Source organism: Nannobrachium achirus (assembly GCF_963921795.1).
Source record: "Nannobrachium achirus genome assembly, chromosome: 12".
NCBI lineage: Eukaryota > Metazoa > Chordata > Actinopteri > Myctophiformes > Myctophidae > Nannobrachium > Nannobrachium achirus.
In genome coordinates this window covers 58,923,260-58,946,486 of record NC_137832.1, presented here as the reverse complement: position 1 = coordinate 58,946,486, position 23,227 = coordinate 58,923,260, and the positions used below count along the sequence as shown (strand labels likewise).

Sequence of the window (23,227 nt, the reverse complement as noted above, 5' to 3'; positions counted from 1 at the left end):
GGTTTGTCTTCAGTTAATGCTGTCAGCACTTTTCCAACATGTCCCTTGAGAGCAGGATCTTGTGCCAGAAATAAATGTACCTAAAGGGAGACATGAGAGATGGCACATCATATTCTCAAGTAGCTGCTGTACTGTGCGATCTAGAGAAAAGGTGAAGTGGTGGGTGTTGTAGCTACAGGTGAATGCACTGAACCACATTGCATAATGTTTTTGTTTTATTATGGCTCAATAAGTGAAAAAAACGTCTGTATTCTGTGAATCTTCAACCCCTTGTTAAACTTAAAAGTGTTTATATGCCGTAGACTGTTAAAACATCTATAGACCTGCTTTGAAGCCACATTTTCAGCGAATCATCAATTTCAAAATTAATGGAACAATAATTTACTAAAACACATATCCTGGTGGTATTAAGAAGACTTTAAAATAGTGACTGAAAGCATAGTGACTGAAAGCATAAAGTATTTATGACAGTGATTATTACTAAGGTAATAAAATCAAGTGTCAAGTCCGGTCAAATATATGGTAATTATTCTGTAGCAAATAGTGTCACCTTAAGTTCTAGGCCTTTTAATTGGCCTTGAATAAAGAACTGCATTGCTGAAAAGCACTCCCTTATTGGCCACATATCCAGTGGAGCTTCCTTTATGCCTGGTGGTATATGCCCCCAGTTGACCTGGATCGGTGCTTTCCTATAATGAATCCTTTTAGGGGGTGGAAATTGACACCATACCAATACTTGGCTAGTTCAATTACGGTACCGTTAGTCACTTCGGCAGGTGACTGGCCATAATGCTGAAGTTGTAACTTAAAAGGCAAAGGCTGGTTTCTTGAGTCATTGTCTTGGATGTCACCGAGTATATGAGCAACACATTCCGTTTTCTGACTGGTGACACAGACGTTATTACTGTTTACAGTACAGTGACTTGGTACTCATCATTTGAATAAAGATAATGTCTAGTGTGCCTATTCCATGTATTGATTCACCCCACTCTTGCTGCTCTTTGAGTATTACATAAGACTACTTGGACTCCCTAACTCTGGAGCCATGTTTCAGAATGGATTACATGTTCCGACATGTCTCCATTCCAACATGTCTCCATTCCGACACTAACCCTATCCTTTGCCTTAAACCTTACCTCTATGGAAGTGTTGCCACTCCGACAATAAGAAGTCAATGTCAGAAAGGAGACATGTCGGAATAGAGAGAGCCCCCGTTCAGAATGATTCCACTTTGCTCTTCTTCAATTCACTGACTTGAAGCAGCAGCAGATGCAGATACTTAGTGTCAGTTTTGACTTGTGACTGCATTTTAATATGATGTATATACCTTTGTCAATCATGGCAAAGTCAAAAGAGGAAACTTTCATTTAAACATCGTAGTTATTAGTTAAAGCTATACTGTGTAAGTTCAACTAGTGGTCAGTAGCGGTATTGCTTTTTTCGGCCGTTTTTCGGCCGGAGTCGTCGCGGACCACCGCCGCGGACCACCGGAGCGGCGCCGCAAACCACCGCGACCGATAGTAATCCGTGGAGGGGTAGAACGCATGGTAGAACGTAATTTTCTGGCCAGGATTTGTGGATTAAGAGGTTAAAATCCTTCACCATGGTAAACACTGTAGCCAAGCGGAGGCGCTTCCTGGAGACCAGAGCAGATAAGCTGTGATTGGCCGGTAGTGTACCATGTGTGCATGATCGGCGATGTGATTGGGCAACGTATACACAACGTATACAGATGATGCAGATTACGTCATTTTGGCGCGAAATCCGGTCCACGGCCAGGATCATAGAAAACATATAAAGAGAAGGCTTCAGAAGCTGAAAATAACGGAGTGGGTGTTCTAAAACTTTAGTGATTTAACAGTTAGGACAATTTTAAGATTTGTTTTATAAAAAAAGTTACATGGTACAACTTTAACTTATGACTAGCTTAACTGAGAGTATAATGGTCCACTAGGATTTAGTAATTAGTTGTTCTCCTTTAAAAAAAACTGACATTACAGTGGAGAGGCAGCAAAGAGAGATGGGATAGTGATATGAGAGAAGCCCATGATGGCACAATTATGCATGTGAACTTGTTGAGTTACCAGGAAACCCATGGTCACGCTTTCTGGTGAACGTCACTTCACGCATGCTTATCTTTCTGCAGCAAAAATTGGCTCAATTCCAGTTCCGCATTCCAGTGATGGGCAAACAGTACCAGTTCGCACCATAGGAATGTAGCAACACTGTGGTATGCAAGGTGATGTGCAATGTGTTTCATCAATAGGTCACAGTGAACTTAAACTTGTAATTAAAAGTCCATAAAATCACCAAAACGTTAATCAGCAGCAGTTTTTCACAGCAGCAGCAAGTACCTGCTTCAGGCATAGCATTCCTTGCATTCTTCTTTAAATGGGACCATGAGGTGTTTCCAATGGCATTTAGCATGGACAAAAACATAGGCTTAAGTATTGGATGATATGGCTATTGCTTGCAACCTGGTAGCTGGGTCAGTCGGTTCCCAGGGATTGATATACGTGAATGAGTTGATTCACTGATGTTTTGTCAGTGTAAATCTTAGGGAATCTCAAAAAACACGTGTGTTCTGGTGTGATCCGAGTTTGAAAAGGTCGCAGCAGGTCTCTCCTCCCACTTTTTTCCCTTGATATGTTCTGCCTGTTGTTGCTAAGGGGAAGGGAACACTCTGTCCTTTTCCTGTCTCAGCGTACACATTGTCTTTGTTTTTTTGTCCGTGTGTGTACACAGGACCCTAGGCTTTCAAACATCAAACATGACATGGTAGGCGGCCGCTTGTAGCACATAATATGGTGATGAATGCCGTTTGGCAGATAGTTCTGAAATGGGAAGTTGTTCTCACATTTGCCATGTGGATGATTAGCCTAGTAGTGAGAACACTCTCCCTTCTCAGTTCAGAAGCTCTCTTTCCTGAAACTGTTTGGTTAAAAATAATCAATCGTTTTCGAGATTGACAATAATAATCTCCAACCTTATGACCTGTTGGCCGACTGCTTTTATTATTGTTGAGATAACAAAAAATCATGATCTCTTAAAGAAATGGCCTATTTCACCCCAAAATGTTTTATTTTTTATATATCAATCAACTAAGCTAATTGCCTTGAATTCCTGGGGAATATTATCTTTTTCTTGCAAGCCTCCTGGTAGAATGAAGTATCCAAAACCAAGAAAATGCTTGATAAGTTAACATTGAGGGCTAAACATAAATGTTTCGTTATAGTTGTTGTTCAACTTAACCACCAATCCATCAAACATTTTCTCAGTTTCTTTATTCTTTGTTCACCATGGAGGCATGAAAGGATTTTTTTTTCCATGAATTCAAGGCAATACGGAGTGTCAGGGTATTGCAACTGATATAAGAAATAATAATTTGGGGGCATGAACCTGTTGTTTGTCTGCTAGAGGTCATATATTACTCATCTGTCTATTAAAGGTCACAAGTTAATATAGGTCTTTGAGGTCCCCAGAACGAAGTTGTTTGCTGAAAATACATTTTGGCATGCTTTGTTTGTCTTGTTTGTTTGTTTCAGTCCAGTGTGTTCTACCGTCTTACACTATATACGTAGTAGGTCGTGCAGAAGGTTTTGGAGAAATACCGTCGTCTAACCCTTTCATTTCATCCATTGACCACACGCGAGCGTATAGCCTATGCGTGCATTCTGTGCAGGAAATTCCTGGATAAGTTCCTGCATAACTACGGGTTCATGAGACCGCGATTTGATATAAAACAATGAATAGATCAATTGACGGACATACTCTTCAATGGCACATAACCTGAATTTCTGAAGAACATAACATCCATGACATAACACCTTAAGATACTACTTTTAAGTTATGACTCAACTTCTAAAACGGTGTTGCTTTGGATGGCAAGTATAATGTGTGAAGAATTGCTGTGTCTGATATGTTTATTTTTAAAATGCCCCCCCGTCCACCCTAATTTGCCTTTCTACTTCCTTTCTAGTGGGCAACATTTCGGCTAGAGCGAGGAGCAAAAGAGAAGAATCATCAACTTTATAAACCCTACTCAGATGGTAAGTAGTTGGGGGGGGGTGTGCTCCTGCATGAGCAGGGGCGTCACAAGGGAGTGGAGTGGGACTGAGTTACTAGGGCCCAAGGTGGAGGGGCCTTCATTATTTTATACTTTAACTATTGAAAAATAGCAGAGAGCAGATCTACAAGCTTGCAGCGCGGCTACTCTGCGAGATTGTAGATGCTATTGTTGAAAAGTTGTGGAAATGTGTGCAAATTTGAATATATGTATTTTTAAGTGAATATTTGTAACTAAAATAAAAATTGCTTCTGGTGGGGGGGGGGGGGGGGGGGGGGTCGCTGGAATTAAATATTTTGAGATGGGGGTTCGTGGCCAAATACATTTCATTTTGGGGGTCCTTCACATGAAAAGGTTTGAGCAACACTAGGGTGACCATACGTCCTCTTTTGCCCGGACATGTCCTCTTTTAGGGGGCTGTCCGGCCTGTCCGGGGGGGTTTTATAAATTCCTTCAAATGTCCGGGGTTTCGCGCATATCACAGTTAAAGCACGAGCATTTACAATGCACGTTCAATGGTTCGTTTGGAAACACACTGTGAGAGGCGGGTTTCCACCCCTAACCCCGGAACGTGTATTATTCATACTACTCTCTGCCTGCGCTGCGATCCCTCCCTCGCGTGTATCAAAACAGCGGCGCAGTTCGGCCAGTGGAGACGCCCCTCTCGTTCCCCACTGGCCGAACTGCGCCGCTGTTTTGATACACGCCCCTCCCTCAGCCTGTCTCGCTTTCAGATCAGAGGCAGAGCAGCGCGAGCTCGGCAGTCGGCAGCATCGCGCTGCTAAAGCCAAACGAACGAACTGCAAACGCAATTAATGCTGTTTCACTGATGAAATGCACACAAAGTGCCAGTGACCAACAATGAGAAGCAGAGGGTTCTGCCAGCAAAGCTGGTACTCTTGTGTCTATTTAGGCATTTACAAATAAAAATTCTTCTGCTTCAAGCCCATATCAACACTGCAAAGTAGTCTACAAGACAGTCTGTGCGAGGTGAGAGCTCTTCCGCTAACTAAATTGACAGAATCTTTTGTACAACCTTGTAAAGCAGAACGGCGGTTTGGGTTAACTCTCGTTACAAAGCTGAACGTTCATACAGGAGTCAAAAGGCATACTTTATCAGTGGATCTCATTCTCTAGCCTATAGATTTGTAAAGGGTCCAATTGGAACCCCCTCAAAAATGAATACATAACTAATAACATAATTGAGCTGTAAACTAGTACTATAAATTATTTTGGGAAAAAAATAAAAGAAAAAAAGATATATGTGTGTGTGTGTGTGTGTGTGTGTGTGTGTGTGTGTGTGTGTGTGTGTGTGTGTGTGTGTGTGTGTGTGTGTGTGTGTGTGTGTGTGTGTGTGTGTGTGTGTGTGTGTGTGTGTGTGTGTGTGTGTGTGTGTGTGTGTGTGTGTGTGTGCGTGCGTGCGTGCGTGCGTCCTCTTTTTGGATTTTCAGAATATGGTCACCCTAAGCAACACTGACATAGAAACATAGGTTTTTCAAAAAACCTAGAAGGATTTAGAAGACATTTATAGAATCGGGTTAAAAATATCCAAAGACACTCGGTGCCGCGCTGTGAGTTGTATATCTGCTATTTTTCAATAGTTAAAGCACAAAATAACGCGTAATAATGTTCCCAGTCTAAATGGGGGGGCCCGCAGTGAATCCTTGTACCCAGGGCCCAGAATTTGGTGCGACACCCCTGTGCATGAGTGTACATGTTCAGAATGTGTTGCACTGACATGATTAAATGATGTAATTGTTGATGTTAGTTGTTGATTTATCAATGAACATTTCTCCAATCTGCCTACATTAGCTGGTTGTCCTAAAATATCTGCACTGTTAATTCCTGACACTGCTTTGTTCCACCTACATTACATTATTACATTCTGAGTGTTAATCTATCTCTTGATAGCGAACAAATGGAACCAACAAAATGATCTGCCGTAAACAAACACTCCAGCACCAATCAGGATAAACCAGTTCCAGTGGTTGTCCTAAGATATCTGCACCATCAATTCCTGGCAATGCTTTGTTGCACCTACTGCACATTACATTACTGTGACCTCATTTACCCTTCACAGCTAGGGATGGGATATTATCGTTTATCGTGATAAAAAAAACACTCAAGATAATAGTATTGTGGAGATTTAATTCATGGTGGTATCGTCCTCCGTCATGCACTGGGATCAATTGAATTCACATTTCATTTGCAGAGATGCATATCCGGTACCACTTAAATCCTACAAAATTGGTTAAAAAAAGGTACTGATGATTGATCAATACTCAAAAAATAGCCGATCTACAAGCTCACAACTTGCGACGCGTTGTGAGCTTGCAGATCTGCTATTTTTTTGGCAGATGTTCCGCCCCAAGATGATGGATCTTGATTATCGCGATGATATCGTAAATCGTGATTTCTTTTGTCTCAATAATGGTGATGTGAAATGTTCATATGGTCCCGTCCCTAATCTATTCACAGCCATCATCGCCAGGGAGCCCACCTCCTTGGAGGAGGAGATCAAAGAGATCCGGCGTAGCGGCAGCAACCGAGACCTGGACGACTCGGCCTCGGAGTTCGAGATGTCCGACATCTTCTACTTCGCCCGGCGAGGCGTGGAGAGCATCGTGGACGACGAGGTGACCAAGCGCTTCAACACGGAGGAGCTGGAGTCCTGGAACCTGCTGACCCGCAGCAACCACAACAGCTTCCACTACATCAGCCTGAGGCTGACGGTGCTGTGGGGGCTCGGCGTGGTCATCCGCTATGGCTTCCTGCTGCCTCTCAGGTTTGATTGATTGATTGATTTTATTTGATAATTTCACATAGAATTATCTGGACAGCACAAAAAGTCCAAGGACTTAATTCCGTTGCGTATCCAAAAACAACAATTCATAGTAACTGGCTAATATGTCATTCTAAAAATCCCTATACTAAAACATTCAATAAAAACAACATAAGACATTACAGGAAACAAACAAAATAAATAAATAAATAAATAATAAAACATTGCATTTTACACCAAACAAAAACCATACCAACAAGGTCATGTTAGACCCACCCTATTCTAGTTTGCTTATCAGCCACTTTTTCACATCTTTTTTAAAGACATTTAAGGACTGGGCAAATTTTATTCTATTTGGGATTTTGTTCCATTCCTCCACACCTGTGTATTGAAACGATGATCTGCCTACCTTGCTTGTCAGTTCGGGTGTTTTGAGGTCAGCTATACTAGCTCTTGTGTAAAAACTGTGTGTCTCTCTGACATTCTGGAAGTATTTTTTAAAATAATTTGGGCATTGCTCTTTTAAAACTTTATAGACCATAGTGAGTCGAATTTGTTGTATCTGCCCCTTCTCCGCCTCTCAGATTCTACCTGAAATGTAACGGGAACTAGGGCTGTCACAATTATTACATAATCGTCTAATCGTGATTATTTGACATAATCGTGATTATTTTTCATAATCGTCATAATCGTTTCCATGTTGAAAAATCTTCATATATATTTTTTTAAAGGAAATAATAGTGGAAATAGCAGATCTACAAGCTCACAACGTGTCGCATCGCGACGCGTTGTGAGCTTGTAGATCGGCTATTTCCACTATCAATGTTCTTTTTAAAGTATAAAGTTGTCAAATATGTCAGTAATTTCTTTGTATATTTAGGTTGTGTGTGTCATATCTGCCATGTGCAACTTCAAAGCATAAAAGCCAAACAGAAATGTAATTGTCAACGACAAAAACACAATTAAATCGTTAATCGCAATTATTTGAGTGACAATTAATCGTCATATAAAATGTCATCATCGTGACAGCCCTAACGGGAACGGCTTCAATCCACCTGGACATCATACACTGCACATCCACATTCCACACATCAGAGTACAGTACATGTACAGGTCGATGCCAGTAAAACTGAATTGTTGAATACCAGTAAGACTCCCTAATCGGGAGGTAAGCGACCGTCATGTCGCATACACAAACTTTAGAAGGCAATCGTAGCCAATCGGGAGGGAATATGGGAAATTGGACAGATCCATGTTGATGACATGACTTTAGAGATGCTGTGTACCGCTTTGCGTGATTTTAGGGCAAAATCTGTAGGAGTAGTGTCCAAAAATGTGTTTTGCAAATGTGGCGCTAGAATGAGGGCCATGTGAGAGATGAGGGACGGAGGTTGTGGTTTGCCATCCAAGGAGTGTGTGTGTTTGCAAAGTTTGGCATCAATAGGGCCAACGGTGGCAGAGATAGGAGTAGGGACAAAAGTTCACACCAAGACAGGCGGAGAGACAGCCGGTGGAGCTTTTCATACAGTAGTAACTTACAGGTCGATGCTAGTAAAACTGAATTGTTGAATCAAAATCCCATCCTTTTGGGGAATTCTCCATGTCCGCCTCCTGGAAACGGAGAACATAAGGCTTTTTGATTGATTGAAGACTTTACTAACAGTTGGCAAAAACAAGGCAACGGTGGCACAGATTTATACAAAAGAATACTAAAAGGATAAACCAGATAAGGCCCCAGGGCTTGTTTCCAACAAACATATATATACACAGTATAGTAGTAAGGCCGGTAGTCTGTAATATCTTGCAACAATGTAAATGTGCTTTTCACTGATAGACTTTAGAGAACGATGAGCCCAGTCAGTCTGTCAACAGTCCCACATACTGTATGTGTGCTTTGCCAATTGGCAGTTACCTTACAAAAGGTCACAAATTGCAGACGCCGGAGGACAGTGCTCCCTCCAGCTGTCTTGGATTAAGGACAGTGTCATATTTCTTTCAAAATAAACACCGACTGTGCATTACCAAGATTCTGTAACAACAATATCAACAACAACAATAACAGTTCTTGGTAATTCATTTCTACTGATTTGATTCTGAATGCATTTGATGTTTTGGGCGGTGACTGGTTTCCTTTCCGACATATCCCCATTCCGAACACCAGGTTGGCATTCACCAGCGTCGGCAGGTTATTATTATTCAAATGCAAATCAATCATTTCTATATATTTTTATAATGGCAAAAGGAATGTCCCTTTTTAACTGTGAACTGTGACAGTGATAGTCTTGTCAATCTTTATCTAGGAGTTATCTTTGTCAAATAGCATTTTTTCAAGTCCAAAGTTTTATCAGTGTTGGATCACTGTTTACTTTTACACACTTAACTGGTTCATCCAGGTCTACTCAGGTCGTTGTAGCTGGAAAATACCTTGTATGAGCTTGTATGAGCGATACAAAAGTAAAATTATATTTCACTAAATCCAAATTTCGAAATCATGACGGCTAGTACATCATCGTCTAATTGCAATTATTTGACATAATCGCGATTATTTTTCATAGTCGTCATGATCGCTTCCATGTTGAAAAATGTTCATATATATATTTTTAAAGTAAAAAATGGTGTCTTATCATTTTAGTTTAATTGGTGCAATCTAAAATAAAGACAAAGCGACGCGTTGTTAGCTTGTAGATCTGCTATTTCCACTATCAATGTCCTTTTTTAAGTATAAAGTTGTCAAATATGTCAGTAATTTCTTTGTATATTTAGGTTATGTGTCATATCTGCCATGTGCGACTTAAAGCCTAAAAGCCAAACAGAAATGTAATTGTCAACGACAAAAACACAATTAAATCGTTAATCGCAAGTATTTGCGTGACAATTAATCGTCATGTAAAATGTCATAATCCTGACAGCCCTAGTCCCAGTCCGTTTATAAGGTGGTGAGAGATCAGCCCATCAATTTGACAGACAGAGACAATACTGTAGTCTCATGGCTCTCTAACTACTTACTCAGTGCTTCCCCTAAGTTATAGACTGGCTTCCTCAGGTCATTGTCACCCCCTCTAAGCTGTACCGTCTCCAACCCTGGATGAACCCTGATTCAGCAAGATTTAGTCGGCTTGCCAGGAGGCTTATATAACCATTGTCTCATGTGCCCTGTTACAGGTCTCTGTGCTGCACGTAGTAACCAGCACTGGAAAAGAGATCACACTATACTTAACTTTTGTTTAGAACCAATACTCTTAATGACTAGTATTTTTGTTAATTTTTATATTATTTACCGTTGTCAGCTTGCATAAAGTTCACCCTCAGTCCCTCACAAAGTAAAACCGTTAAACGTATAACCTGAAGATGGTGTTCAGGATGATTTATCAGGTGCTCTCTTATGACCATGCTGTGTTTTGTGACTAACACTTGAGAACAGGGGGAGTTACGTCAGCATTACACACGTATTATTATTATTGTTATTTTGAGCTGCTATTTGAGACAAGCGTAACGGCTGTCATTATTGTATTGTCAGCAACTTGAGTGATATTACATTTCAGTTTTCATCGGGGTGTCATCTTGACTTGACATTTGGGCTCCTATTAATGCAGTAGACAAATCCTGATCATTAACAACACTGCCAGGTTTGTCTGTGAGTCGGCTAAGTTGGATGCATAGGGGGATAGCATGGCCTTTAGACCAGGGGTCTTCAACATTTTCAGGCCAAGGACCCCCTAGTTGAAAGAGAGATGAAGCAGGACCCCCACAAATTGTTCATAGATTCCATATAGTTTAATCGTTTGACAGCACAATCATCAGTGTATTTTGGATTCATGTCAATTTGTGCTTTCAGATATTTAACCATTTGAACCATCAATACTTATAAAACTTGACCTTTCACTCTGTACTTAGTCTGCTCTTTTTCCCCTCTACACCAAAGCTACAAGCTCACAGCGCTGCGAGGCACTGTGAGCTTGTAGATCGGCTATTTTCGGCTAAAGTTCTCCCAATATGGACACTAGGGTTCAAGTGGTTAATATAAAAAAGGAGGAAAAAAAGTTTCTATCACACAAAGATTTGGAGGACCCCCTGTAGTAACTCTGAGGACCCCCTAGGGGTCCCGGACCCCCTGTTGAAGACCCCTGCTTTAGACTAATAAGAGGACTCCCATACACCAGGATGAATTGTCTTGTTAGTTGTTGCCTTACGGTGCTGTTATCATCGTTACTCTCCTTTGACTGCTGGTAGTGACAGTGTTGTTAGCATTTTGAAGGAATTAAGTATGAGTGCTTAACAAGGACCTTGGGGAAGTGGCACCTGCCAGCATGTAAACACTGTTCTGTATTCTGTGATGAGATGCTGTCTTACAGTCACACAGCAAGTATCTCACACACCTAGGGCTGTCACGATTATGACATTTTACATGACGATTAATTGTCACTGAAATAATTGCGATTAACGACTCAATTGGGTTTTGGTCGTTGACAATTACATTTCTGTTTGGCTTTTAGGCTTTGAAGTTGCACATGGCAGATATGACACATAACCTAAATATACAAAGAAATTACTGACATATTTGACAACTTTATACTTAAAAAAAGAAGATTGATAGTTGCGACGCGTTGAGAGCTTGTAGATCGGCTATTTCCACTATTTTATTACATAAAAAAACATATATGAAAAAATATATGAACGTTTTTCAACATGGAAACGATTGTGACGATTATGAAATATAATCACGATTATGTCAAATAATTGCGATTAGACGATTATGTAATAATTGTGATTTGTGACAGCCCCCCACACACCAAATACTGTAGATCAGAAGTGGGAAACTACTTCTTGGGAAATTTCTTGGTAGTTTTGGTTTGTTTCTATTGTTTGAAACCAGCAGTTTTGTTTACTCTTGGGGTGAGATGTAAATGGTTCAGAAAATGTTTAATTGTTTTTGGTTATGTTAATTTCGGGGTATTTGTCTGGGAGTGAGATATAAAAAAGGCTATTCAGAATAGCCTTGTGTAATACAGAGATGCATCATTAGCCAGTGGAAAATGGGTTTTAAAAGCCCATTTTCCACTGGCCCAACTCCACACCACTCCACACCACACCGCCCACTTGTGCCAGGTTTTCCACTACAAGGACCTGGGTAGAGTGGTGTGAAAGTGGTACTAAACAGGGTACTAAAAAGTATCCACTCTAGAGTAGGTCTGAGCTAGGCCAAACAGGGCCAAACACTTCATAATGACTGATCACTCACTGACTTTTCATTTAGACCACCAGGATATAGTTGTAATACATGATAATAGATTTTATTGTGTTATAACCACTATTATAATCTATTAGTGTATTTTAATTATCATAGTAATACATTAATACTTTATAATCTATTATAATCACAGTTATAATCCATTACAGTGCATTATAATTAGGATAGTTGTAATACAAATGTATATTGTATTATAATCACAGTTAAAAGGGTCAATTTGTTTCTTACCGATAGGGGTACTATTTTGTAATGGAAAATGTAGATATTTTATGTGGTGCGGTGTGGTGAGGTGTAGTGTGGTCTGTGGTGTGGTGCTAAAACTGCAGTCGAAAAGGGGCTTTTGTGTCATGTAGGCCAAAGCACACATCCCAGTCTCAATTAACATTATGCACCATTAATGCCTTGTGCATGTTGTATTGGCAAATTGTAAATAATTCACTAAAACTAAATACATTTTCTGTGTAAACTTTTTGTTTCTGTATTTTAGCTTGTTTTGTCATTTAATTTGAAATAACCTTGTTTTGAACAACCGCTTACTAAAGCGGTCTGGTCTCTGCCTATTATTATTCTCCTAAACACTGTCCCTCTTTTTGTTCTGTTTGTCTGGCAGGGTGACGCTTGCCTTTACTGGAGTAGGCCTGCTTGTGTTCCTCACTTGTATCATAGGGCTTCTACCAAATGGGAGGTAAGACTCTTAAAAATGAGTTTGTTCTTTATTTGATAAAATCACTTTTTGTATTCTTTTATTACCCGTCCTGTCTGCTGAATCTGGTAAACCACTTTAACCCTGTTGTCAACTTAAGATGGCTCAGGTGCCACTTGGCAAAATACAAAAAGTCCAAAGGCTGCAAGCTAAAAATGATGGCCCTATTTAGCCAATGATTTATGTAACACACTACATGAGTGGTCTAGAAATTAAGGAAACACACAGAAAACAGACACATTTCCATCTATAAGGCCAAACCTCATTGAACAAAAGTATTGTCATGGAATGATTAAGATTAATGATGACGTTTCTTCTTTTGGAACAAACACATTTGCAAAAAATGGTTTCCTATTGAGGTTTTGGAGAGAAACTGAAAAATGACAACAGAAATTATTTGTCCACACTGAAAGTAGACAAAATATATTTATTGGTATGACCATGACGGGCCGCATACATGCCTCAGGTTGAATAGCGCTGATCTAGGTGGAAGCTCAGAACATGTAGCGAGGTGACACTTTTTGAGCTTGTAGATTCCAGAAACCTTTTGAAAATAATAATAATAATAATAATAATAATAAAACTTTATTTGTATAGCACCTTTCATGACATGAAATGCAGCTCAAAGTGCTTTACAGAGCATAAAATGAAGCACACGTGCTTAACAGAGAAAAAGTAAAATAGAAATAAAAAATACATAAAAAAGAGATAAGTAAAATGATTACAATAAAGCAAGAAAAAATAAAAGCATAGAACATTGAAGAACAATTTCAGAGCCGTGCGGACGTCAATAGCAGCATAGGGATTAAAAAATTTAGCTAAAAGCAAGAGTAAAGAAATAGGTCTTGAGCTGTGCTTTAAAGCTATCCACCGAGGCTGCCTGTCTTAGGTGTAGTGGTAGTTTATTCCAAGCTGTCGGTCCATAGAAGCAGAAAGCTGCTTCACCATATTTTTTATATGTCATTGTTGGCACCTCAAGTAGGTCTACACTAGAGGACCTGAGTGGGCGGGTTGGAACATATCTATGCAGGCAGTTATAGAGGTACGAAGGTGCCAGACCATTTAGAGCTTTATAAACAAGTAAAAGAATTTTAAAATCAATCCTAAAAACAACCGGGAGCCAGTGTAGCGACGCTAAAACTGGAGTAATATGTTCTCTTATCTTAGTTTTTGTTAAAACTCTGGCTGCTGCATTTTGAACAAGTTGTAATCTGTCAGTTGTTTTCTTTGGCAGACCAGAGAGAAGTGCGTTGCAGTAATCAAGCCGAGAGAAAACAAAAGCGTGGATCAGCGTTTTTGCATCGTTCAGCGACAGATAGGCTCTAATTCGCGCAATATTTCTAAGGTGAAAGAAGGCAATCTTCGTGACATGATTAATGTGTGTATTAAAATTTAATTCAGCATCAATGATCACCCCCAGGTTCTTAACAGAGGTGTTATTTTCTTTAGCCAGGTTACCAAGTCTATTTATTATTGATTCTCTCTGGGCAGTAGAACCTATTATGAGAACTTCTGTCTTGTCCTCATTTAGCTTGAGAAAGTTCTCACTCATCCAGCATTTTATGCTGGACACGCACGTCAGCAATGGGTCTAGAGCACAGGGGTCGTCCGTAGCCACCGAAAGGTACAACTGGGTGTCATCAGCATAGAAATGGAAATTCACACCGTGAGCGGAAATAAGTTCTCCCAGCGGCAGTATATAGAGGGAGAATAATAAAGGACCAAGAATCGAGCCCTGTGGAATACCAGAGCAGATGTTGTGTTTGTTTGACTCGAAGTCAGCTAGATTAACAGAGTAGCTTCTGCCTGTCAGATAAGAGCAAAACCAGGACAGAGCTGTACCTGACAGTCCTACCCAGTGTTCGAGACGTTGTATTAGAATTGTATGGTCAATTGTGTCAAAAGCCGCCGATTGGTCCAGCAGTAGGAGAACGGACACATCTTTGTTATCAGCAGCCACCCTAAGATCATTAATAACTTTTAAAAGTGCAGTTTCTGTGCTGTGTCCTTTCCTGAAGCCGGATTGGAATTTGTTGTGCACCTTATTGTTCTGCAGAAATAGAGGTTAATCACTAGTGTTGTTTTCTTCCTGAAGGACTAAGAACTTCCTGAGTGAAAAGGTCCACTTGATGTGCTACAGAATATGTGTTCGAGCTCTCACTGCCATCATTACCTACCACGACAGGTGAGGAGGAACATGACTCAACACTTTCATTTCTCTGTTCTCTCTACTATGTTTTTGTTGTTTGCATAAAATCTCTTGAAAACATCAGTGGAAAAAAGCCATATACGTAGCTACTGACTTTGGATAGTTATCAAGTGACTAGTGCTCTAACCTTGGGATAAAGGCACATTTGAAAAGTGCCTCTATATACAAGTCTAAATATAATTTCACTCAAAAATTAGGACTGGTTCTGGGTGTCACTGAAAATGATTGAATGAAGTAACTGCACACCATACCGAGTCCAGGGGTTCCAATTCACTGCGGTGCATGCAGCTGTGTTGAGCAAGAGCATCTATACAAACACATTTGGCGTGATCACAGGAGGAAAGCTTGGTGGCGAGGGTGTATTTGTCACTGCATGTACTCCTATGGGCTGGGCCGGCACCTGTCAGCAGGGAGTGTTGGACGGGAGGGGTAAGACAGAGGCATTGCGTCCTCTCTGTCGGTCTTCTCTCTGGCAGGTGAGCCATTAGCAGTGACAACACACAGAAATGTGTGTGGGGAGGAATACGTTGGCGTAGACATGGGTCTTCAACAGGGGGTCCTCAGAGTTACTACAGGGGGTCCTCCAAATCTTTGAGTGATAGAAAGTTTTTTTTCTCCTTTTTTTATATTAACCACTTGAACCCTAGTGTCCATATTCTGAGAACTTTAGCCAAAAAATAGCAGATCATGAGATCTACAAGCTCACAACGCCTCGCAGATCGGCTATTTTCGGCGAAGAGGTTTGGTGCAGAGGGGAAAAAGAGCAGACTAAGTACAGAGTGAAAGGTCAAGTTTATTAAGTGTTGACGGTTCAAGTGGTTAAATATCTGAAAACCCACATTGGCATGAAAATATACTGATGATCCTGCTGTCAAACAATGAAACTATATGGAATCTATGAAAAGGTTGTGGGGGTCCCTGCTTCATCTCTCTCTCAACTAAGGGGTCCTTGGCCTGAAAACGTTGAAGACCCCTGGCATAGAGAATAACTGGGTAGCAAAAGGGTAAAAAAAATGTTTTAGCTTTGACTCTTGACTTCCTGATTTGTAATAGGGTATATTAGAGATTTAATACAAAGTAATGTGGTTTGTCACTAAGTGCGTTACAATCACAGAACCTTTCTTGAAAGATGACACTCGAAACAGCTGCAAAACTCTGGCCTGCTGTGACTCTGGTTATTGGAACGCCAGCTTGCGAAATAATGGCTCGCATTCTGTTCTCGCTCCAACGCAGCAGGTACCCTAAAGGTTAAAGAAGTGCACTTTATCCAAGTCAGACCAGAACAACTGGAACATTTGAGAGAGCGTAAATGTTTTCCTGTATGATGATCAAAGCCCTAAACCTGTTCAGTGACAAATGATACAAGACTGCAAATCTAATCTTGTACCGTCGTTCTTGTAAATAAAAGTAACACATCGTCAGCTACTAGGTCGGCTATTTTAGTAATTTATGAAAATCATGGATCGTTTTAATTATCGATGTTGTTTTTATATTAGTTAATACAGTATATTAACGGTTGAACCCCAATGTTTTCTCTATTCACTTGCATTGCACTGGGCATGGTCAGCTTAGATGAAGCCCAGAGTCCTGCAAGCATGGGCCTGGGCTATAAAACCAGGATGTGCCACGCTACTCTGTGATGACTGTCTGCTCTTACTCAGGGCAGGGGTTTCGGTTTCTAAAGGGCATGGAAAGAATCGTATAACATTGCAGTGAGCGAGAGTGAGAGAGGGAGGTCATGTGGGAGGATGTTACACCCAACAGGAAGTGGTTCAGGATGTCAATCTGGCTGTATGTTTGCCCCTGAACACAATGCCAACATAATATAATACTATAATGCCCTCAACGACCTGTAAAACGTGGTTAAGTGTGAATTAAGGCTGAACGATGAAACGTTTTCAAACCGAAATAGAATCTAGAATCTAGTAATATGAATGAGAAGATAACGTACGCTTCTAGTGTAGTAAGCTTCTAGAATATCCTTAGTTGCGTAACGACGTTACGTAGCTGCATAGCTACGTAGTTACGCAGCTATAAGTCAGAAAAATTGCAATTCGATATTTTCCCCAAATCGTTCAGCCCTAGTGTGAATTCAACCAGATGTAACATGATCTGTGAGTTTGAAAGTAAGTACAAAACTAACTTGATAATCCAGTCTAGCAGCCTGTCACAATTTATTGATTTATTGAGTCTGGTGTTTTTATTTTATTTTATTGATTCTGACTTGTTGTGTCGAGGCTGCCAGACACAACCACACAGCGCTTTAAGCAGGGTCCAATCTCTTCACTGAAAACAAAGCTACACCAACACCATGCATTTGATAATTAAAGCTTTTTTTCTCATTTAAACTTTATGCACGTCAAATTTATGGGAAATGTAATAACCTACTGCAGAAGTGTTGCAATCAATTGGGAAATGTGCAGGCTGTGCTTGTGGTTCAGAATTTGAAACTGAAAGTATGACAAACTCAACACTAACTTGATCATCTCAAACCAAAGGAGCAAAAAATAATATATAAAAAAAAAATATGCCGTTAATGACAGGGTTCCCAAACGTCTCTGTGCCAAGGACCCCTGAATAGCCATAGCCTCTGCCTATTGAGAGAGAGAGAGAGTCTGATTGATGTTATGCTTTTGAAACTGATATTATCCTAGATAAAGTACTATGTTCTTTCCGTCTGTCCTTCAATGTTATATGAGATACTTAAAGTGTGGTTCCTGTGGAAATAAGCCTCTGCTTTCTAGGATCTCCTTTTAGTTGACCTTGTACCAGTGATTTGTACTGTCATGAAACTGTACTTTTTTCTATTGCAAACTTCTAATAAATTCTTCAATCAATCAATCAATCTACAAGCTCATTCAAGCTTGTAGATGTGAGCTTGTATATCGGATGTTTTAGATGTTTTCAAAAGATTTTTCTTTTAATGTTATAATTACGTATCCAAAATAGCGACAAAAGATGATACAGTAATATGCGCGTTGAACTAGAAAAACGCCCTCCTCATTCCAACTGGCCTCCACTTTGTGCATGGTAGTCAGTCTTATCGTGTCCTGTCATGCCTACACATATTCCTGCCTTGGAAAGACTGGGCCTGTAGTAGCTTGATCAACTCCATTCCACTCCACTCCACTCTGGGAGGAACTAAAAATATACATAGAGAGACATATAGAGAGACTTAAGCCCCTTTTCCACTGGCCCAACTCCACACCACTCCACACCACAACGCCCACTTGTGCCAGGTTTTCCACTACAAGGACCTGGGTAGAGCGGTGTGAAAGTGGTACTAAACGTGGTACTAAAAAGTATCCAATCTAGAGTAGGTCTGAGCTAGGCCAAACGGGGCCAAACACTTCATAATAACTGATCACTCACTGACTTTTCATTTAGACCACCAGGATATTGTTGTAATACTTGATAATAGATTCTATTGTGTTAAAACCACTATTAAAATCTATTATAGGGTATTATAGTTATCATAGTAATACATTAACACGTTATAGTGTATTATAATCACAGTTGTAATCCATTATAGTGTATTATAATTCAGGAAAGTTGCAATACAAATTTATATTTTATTATAATCACAGTTAAAAAGGTCAATTTGTTTCTTACTGATAGGGCTACTGATCGATATATTATTATTAAACAACAACACCTTCTTATTCCCATATGAGATACAATAATCCATCACACAGAAATAAGACAGGAGAGTGATCAGAGTGAGAATGGTATGTTTACTATGGAGAGAGAGTATTCAAGACAGGTACAGTACAGAATAATCAATGGTTCGTGCTCTCTCTGACAAATTATGTTTTGACATGAGTATAAGTATGGTCATTTCATCAGTCAATGGATGACGTTTCAACACAAGACAAAGAGTCCATATACAGGGTTCCTGGGAGGAGAGATGTCCTTGCTCGTGTCTGGATGACACTGAGCCTTATAAACCAAAACAATTCTCATTGTTTTCGGTACAGGCTCCAGGCAGTTGATAAGGTCTGATTTCAACCAGACGGAGACCTTGTGTTGTACTGTACATGACATTTTATGACACAGTCACTGTGCCTTCAACTTCAGGTGGTCATCAATATGTATTGATAAAAAGATGATATGAACCATAACAAAATACCTATCAGCTACTTTTGTGTAGTGGAAAATGTAGATATATTTATGTGGTGCGGTGTGGTGCTAAAGCTGCAGTCGAAAAGGGGCTATAGTGACGTTCTGCTGTTACTTTGGAGATGTGTAACTCTATCTATTGACATGTGGATAAGTCCAGCGGGGAGGGCGTCTTATCTCCATGTGTTGCTTTGTCTCTCCGCTAACGTCATCGCTATAGACGGATAAAAATCACAAGTGGGAGAGAAAAATTGGCACGAAATCTATTGTTTCCGTTTCCATACATTCCATTATTCTTTTGTCAGTCTGAGTGAATGAGCACAATGTGTGTATGTGTACGCGCGCCTGCCGGTGTGCTCGCGTGTTCCATACAAACTAACTTTCAATTATATTTGCTTCAAACGTCCTTAACCTGCTGGCTTGGAACTTAAATTCTCAATGTGAAGCAACTCATGGCATCATGCACATGTGATTTATTCTGTCTTGTCTCTCGCTCTCTCTCTCTCTCTCTCTCTCTCAATGCCCCCCCAGTGAGAATAAGCCCAAGAATGGTGGGATCTGTGTGGCCAACCATACGTCCCCCATCGATGTCATAATCCTGGCCAGTGATGGATGCTATGCAATGGTAAGCACACACGCCACAATCCAGTGGGAGCTCATTAAAACCACTGGAGATCACGTTTACTCTGTGGCTGTTCGACCGGCGCTTTGACATTTTCATCTGATAGAAATAAATTGGCTTCTATTTGTGTCTTGCGTGTGTCCCAGGTTGGCCAAATCCACGGAGGGTTAATGGGAGTCATCCAAAGGTCCATGGTCAAAGCCGCTCCACACATTTGGTTTGAACGTTCAGAGGTCAAGGACCGCCATCTAGTGGCCAAAAGGTAACATTACAGCCTGAACACTTGAGCACATCGTTTTCCTATGCTATTCCTATGTTGCAGAAGAGCGTTGGTATTTGTATTATCCTGGACTATAATGTGATTCAACAATTTGTCAATTGATATTACAAGGAGTTCACATTCAATATTCAGTAATCCAGTATGGCCCAGAATCGTCTAGAATAGGCGAGAACACCAACTTGCGCCGAAGACTGATTAACATGTCTTGGGCACAGAAAGTGTTAAGCAATACGATTTGACTGAAAACACTTCAACTGAGCTACATTCTATTTATAAAAAGGGCTTTACTACTACATTCTACTTATGAAAAGGGCTTTACACAACAACAAAAAGGGCATTAATAAGCATGTCGTGATGTCTCCCATGTCCTGATGTATGATAATACATGTGATGATGTGCTAATGGCTTACATTGCAGATTGAGCGACCACGTGGAAGATAAAACAAAACTGCCCATTCTCATTTTCCCTGAAGGTGAGTTTTCTTTGGCCTGCCATCAATGTTTCCATTAAACACTTTCACCCTGGTGTCCTATTTTGGACATGTTGTTTTTCCCTTGCAGGTTACGTTCTTAATATTTCATGTTTTTCCATCACCAGGTACCTGCATTAACAACACATCGGTTATGATGTTCAAAAAGGGGAGCTTTGAGATCAGTTCAGACGTCTACCCTGTGGCCATAAAGGTCAGAAATATGTTTTCTTTCCTGCGTTTTGGCCTAGTATATTCACAACCTGTTTGGGCAATGATCGAACTAACTGTTATTATCCTGTGTCTGCTCCAGTATGACCCACGTTTTGGAGATGCCTTCTGGAACAGCAGCAAGTTTGGTATGGTCAGCTACCTGCTGCGTATGATGAGCAGCTGGGCCATCGTCTGCAGTGTGTGGTACCTCCCTCCCATGTCCAGAGAGGTGAGTGCACGCCTGAACGCGTGTTGATTTCGTCGACTAAAACCATGACGAAAAATGTTTGTCGACTGCCTTTTTTTTACTGACGGAAACTAAATAAAAACTAAATAAAAAAACGAATCTGTGATGACTAAAACTAAGACTAAATATATTGACAATTTCGTCAACAAAATTAAAACTAGACTAAAACGTCAGGGAGGGACTAGTGGAGAAGAGAGTCATTTTATGTTTGGTTGCTCTCAGGTGTTGCGTGCTGAAAATAGCAGATCTTTCACAACGCACTGCAACGCGTTGTGAGCTTGTAGATCGTCTATTTTCAGCACGCAACCAAGTGTAAAATCGGTCATTACGATGCCATCAAGGCCTGCCAAAATACATTTCAGTTGACTAAATGAATTGTAGATTTAGTCGCCTAAAATCTTATGACATTTAGTCGACTAAAATTTGACTAAAACTAAACATTTTCAGGTGACTAAATTATGACTAAAACGAAATGACATTTTATTCAAACGACTATGACTAAAACAAAATCAAATTTTGCTGTCAAAAGCAACACTGGTGCTGAACTAAACTCACTGTTGTTCACATCTAACCCAACGTCTTTCAGGTGCAGGGTAAAGAAACGGCTATAGAAAGGAAGGGTGCCTGTAATAAACTACAGATATTAAAGCTCCAATCTGTTAACTTTTAACGGACCTGTATGTACCTACCTGGGATTTAACCTGTTTCTGCTGTTGAGCTATCACAGAGAATCCATTTGGGAAGGCAGGTTATTTCATTTGACAGATAAGATTGTGTGCATGTATTGTACCTGTATTTAGGCCAGGTGTTGGACAGGCGAGAATCAAGGACAAAACATCCGCACACTGGTTTAGAGCTCTCAAAACATATTTTATTTAATTGCGCAACATTTTGACTGATGAAGGTGAGCTTGAAGCCAGTGCCCATATAGCAATGCATTGACAGGGTTGCACAACCGTGACGTGAACCTCGGCCAATCAGTTGAGCCGATGGGTCGGGTTGGCCAGTCACACCCCTCCCATTGTGACAAAATAAAAAGCACAGGTCTATTATAGGGCAGTCCGTACAATTGACAAACCCATTATCACAGCATGACATTTAAGTTCAAATTCCTAGCCAATGTTTGTAGTATAAATATCCCGAAGGCTGCCCTTCTTTTTAATGGAAGGTCCATATCACCACCACCTCTAGGTGGCATCTGGATTTGTTCTATCCCCTGGAATCTAAAGAAAGAAATGTTGTGTTTTGCATCTTTGAAATTAAGTAGTCCTGATGGTTCCTGTGTATTGAGCTCATACCCACTAATACTTTGTTTTAATTTTCTAGTTGTTTTACCAACATGGACTAGACCACAGAATCCTGAAAAGTAACAGTTTGGGTTTCAGTTTTGGTTTCCACCTGACAAAGACGATACATTGCAACATAATTATTATTATTTGTTACATTTTCAGAAAACACTATTTTGGGCAAATATTGATAACTATTTGCCTACGGGTTCATATGCTTAATCATATGTCTCTCTGCATTTAGGGATCATCAATCAAAATCATTATTTCATTAAGATTTCTGTAATGAAATTATATTGAAAGCGGTAATGGAAAATAAATGCGTCAGTAGAGAGGCTCGCCCCCAGGCCTAGTTCTAATATTATTAGACCTTTGCCTTTTTCCCCAATTTGATTTGGATAAAGGCCATGACATTTGACTAATAATAATCACATGCTTGTTGTAGACAAAGGGCAGATGATGTTTGTCTTGTATGCATCCTCTGTTTGTGACGTATTTTGTGAGAAAAAGAAAATAATTGATTTGATACGAACTGGATGGGTTGGGGAGTGGGAGAGGAATAACAGGAAGGGGTTTGAAGGCAAACCACCCTTTTCCACAACAAAGACCATGTGATGCCAAGCGGGCAGCAGCCTCTGTGCTGCTGCTCTTTCCAGCCCTGTTGATGGTGAAAGCAGAGAAAAACAACGGAAAAAGTTGGCTCAGTCATTGCACTGCTGTGATGCAATCGATCCACAGAGGATTTCTGGTCTTTGATGATATTTTCCTCTTGCCACTTGGGATGAAAATGTTGCTGGAGCACATAAATTGGATGAAAGGTCACTTAACTCTCATAAGTAAAGACTAGCGCTACTTGGCAGTAATTGTAATATTAGCACAGGGGTTAAGGTTCTCAGTCCTGGGGACTGATTTCAGTCTTGAGGATTCCATGGGGGCTATTTCTGAGATCAGTGCAGATCCACAAAAAACTAGACCAGGTCAA

General features: G+C 40.3%; 2 protein-coding genes across 3 annotated transcripts in view; both read left to right on the top strand.

Moving 5' to 3' along the window:
- dbnlb (drebrin-like b) overlaps positions 1-23,227 on the top strand; it is a 199,397-nt gene that overhangs the window by 98,164 nt on the left and 78,006 nt on the right. The gene's annotated exons all lie outside the window — the stretch shown is intronic.
- The window catches only part of LOC308295273 (glycerol-3-phosphate acyltransferase 4-like), a 29,937-nt gene that overhangs the window by 2,747 nt on the left and 3,963 nt on the right, over positions 1-23,227 (top strand). Inside the window, exons 3-11 of the mRNA XM_080738299.1 lie at positions 3,980-4,049; positions 6,545-6,851; positions 12,707-12,781; positions 14,895-14,984; positions 19,659-19,752; positions 19,896-20,011; positions 20,447-20,502; positions 20,628-20,713; positions 20,813-20,941. Of these exons, the coding sequence (XP_080594425.1) occupies positions 3,980-4,049; positions 6,545-6,851; positions 12,707-12,781; positions 14,895-14,984; positions 19,659-19,752; positions 19,896-20,011; positions 20,447-20,502; positions 20,628-20,713; positions 20,813-20,941 (1,023 nt within the window). The remainder of the gene's footprint in view (positions 1-3,979; positions 4,050-6,544; positions 6,852-12,706; positions 12,782-14,894; positions 14,985-19,658; positions 19,753-19,895; positions 20,012-20,446; positions 20,503-20,627; positions 20,714-20,812; positions 20,942-23,227) is intronic.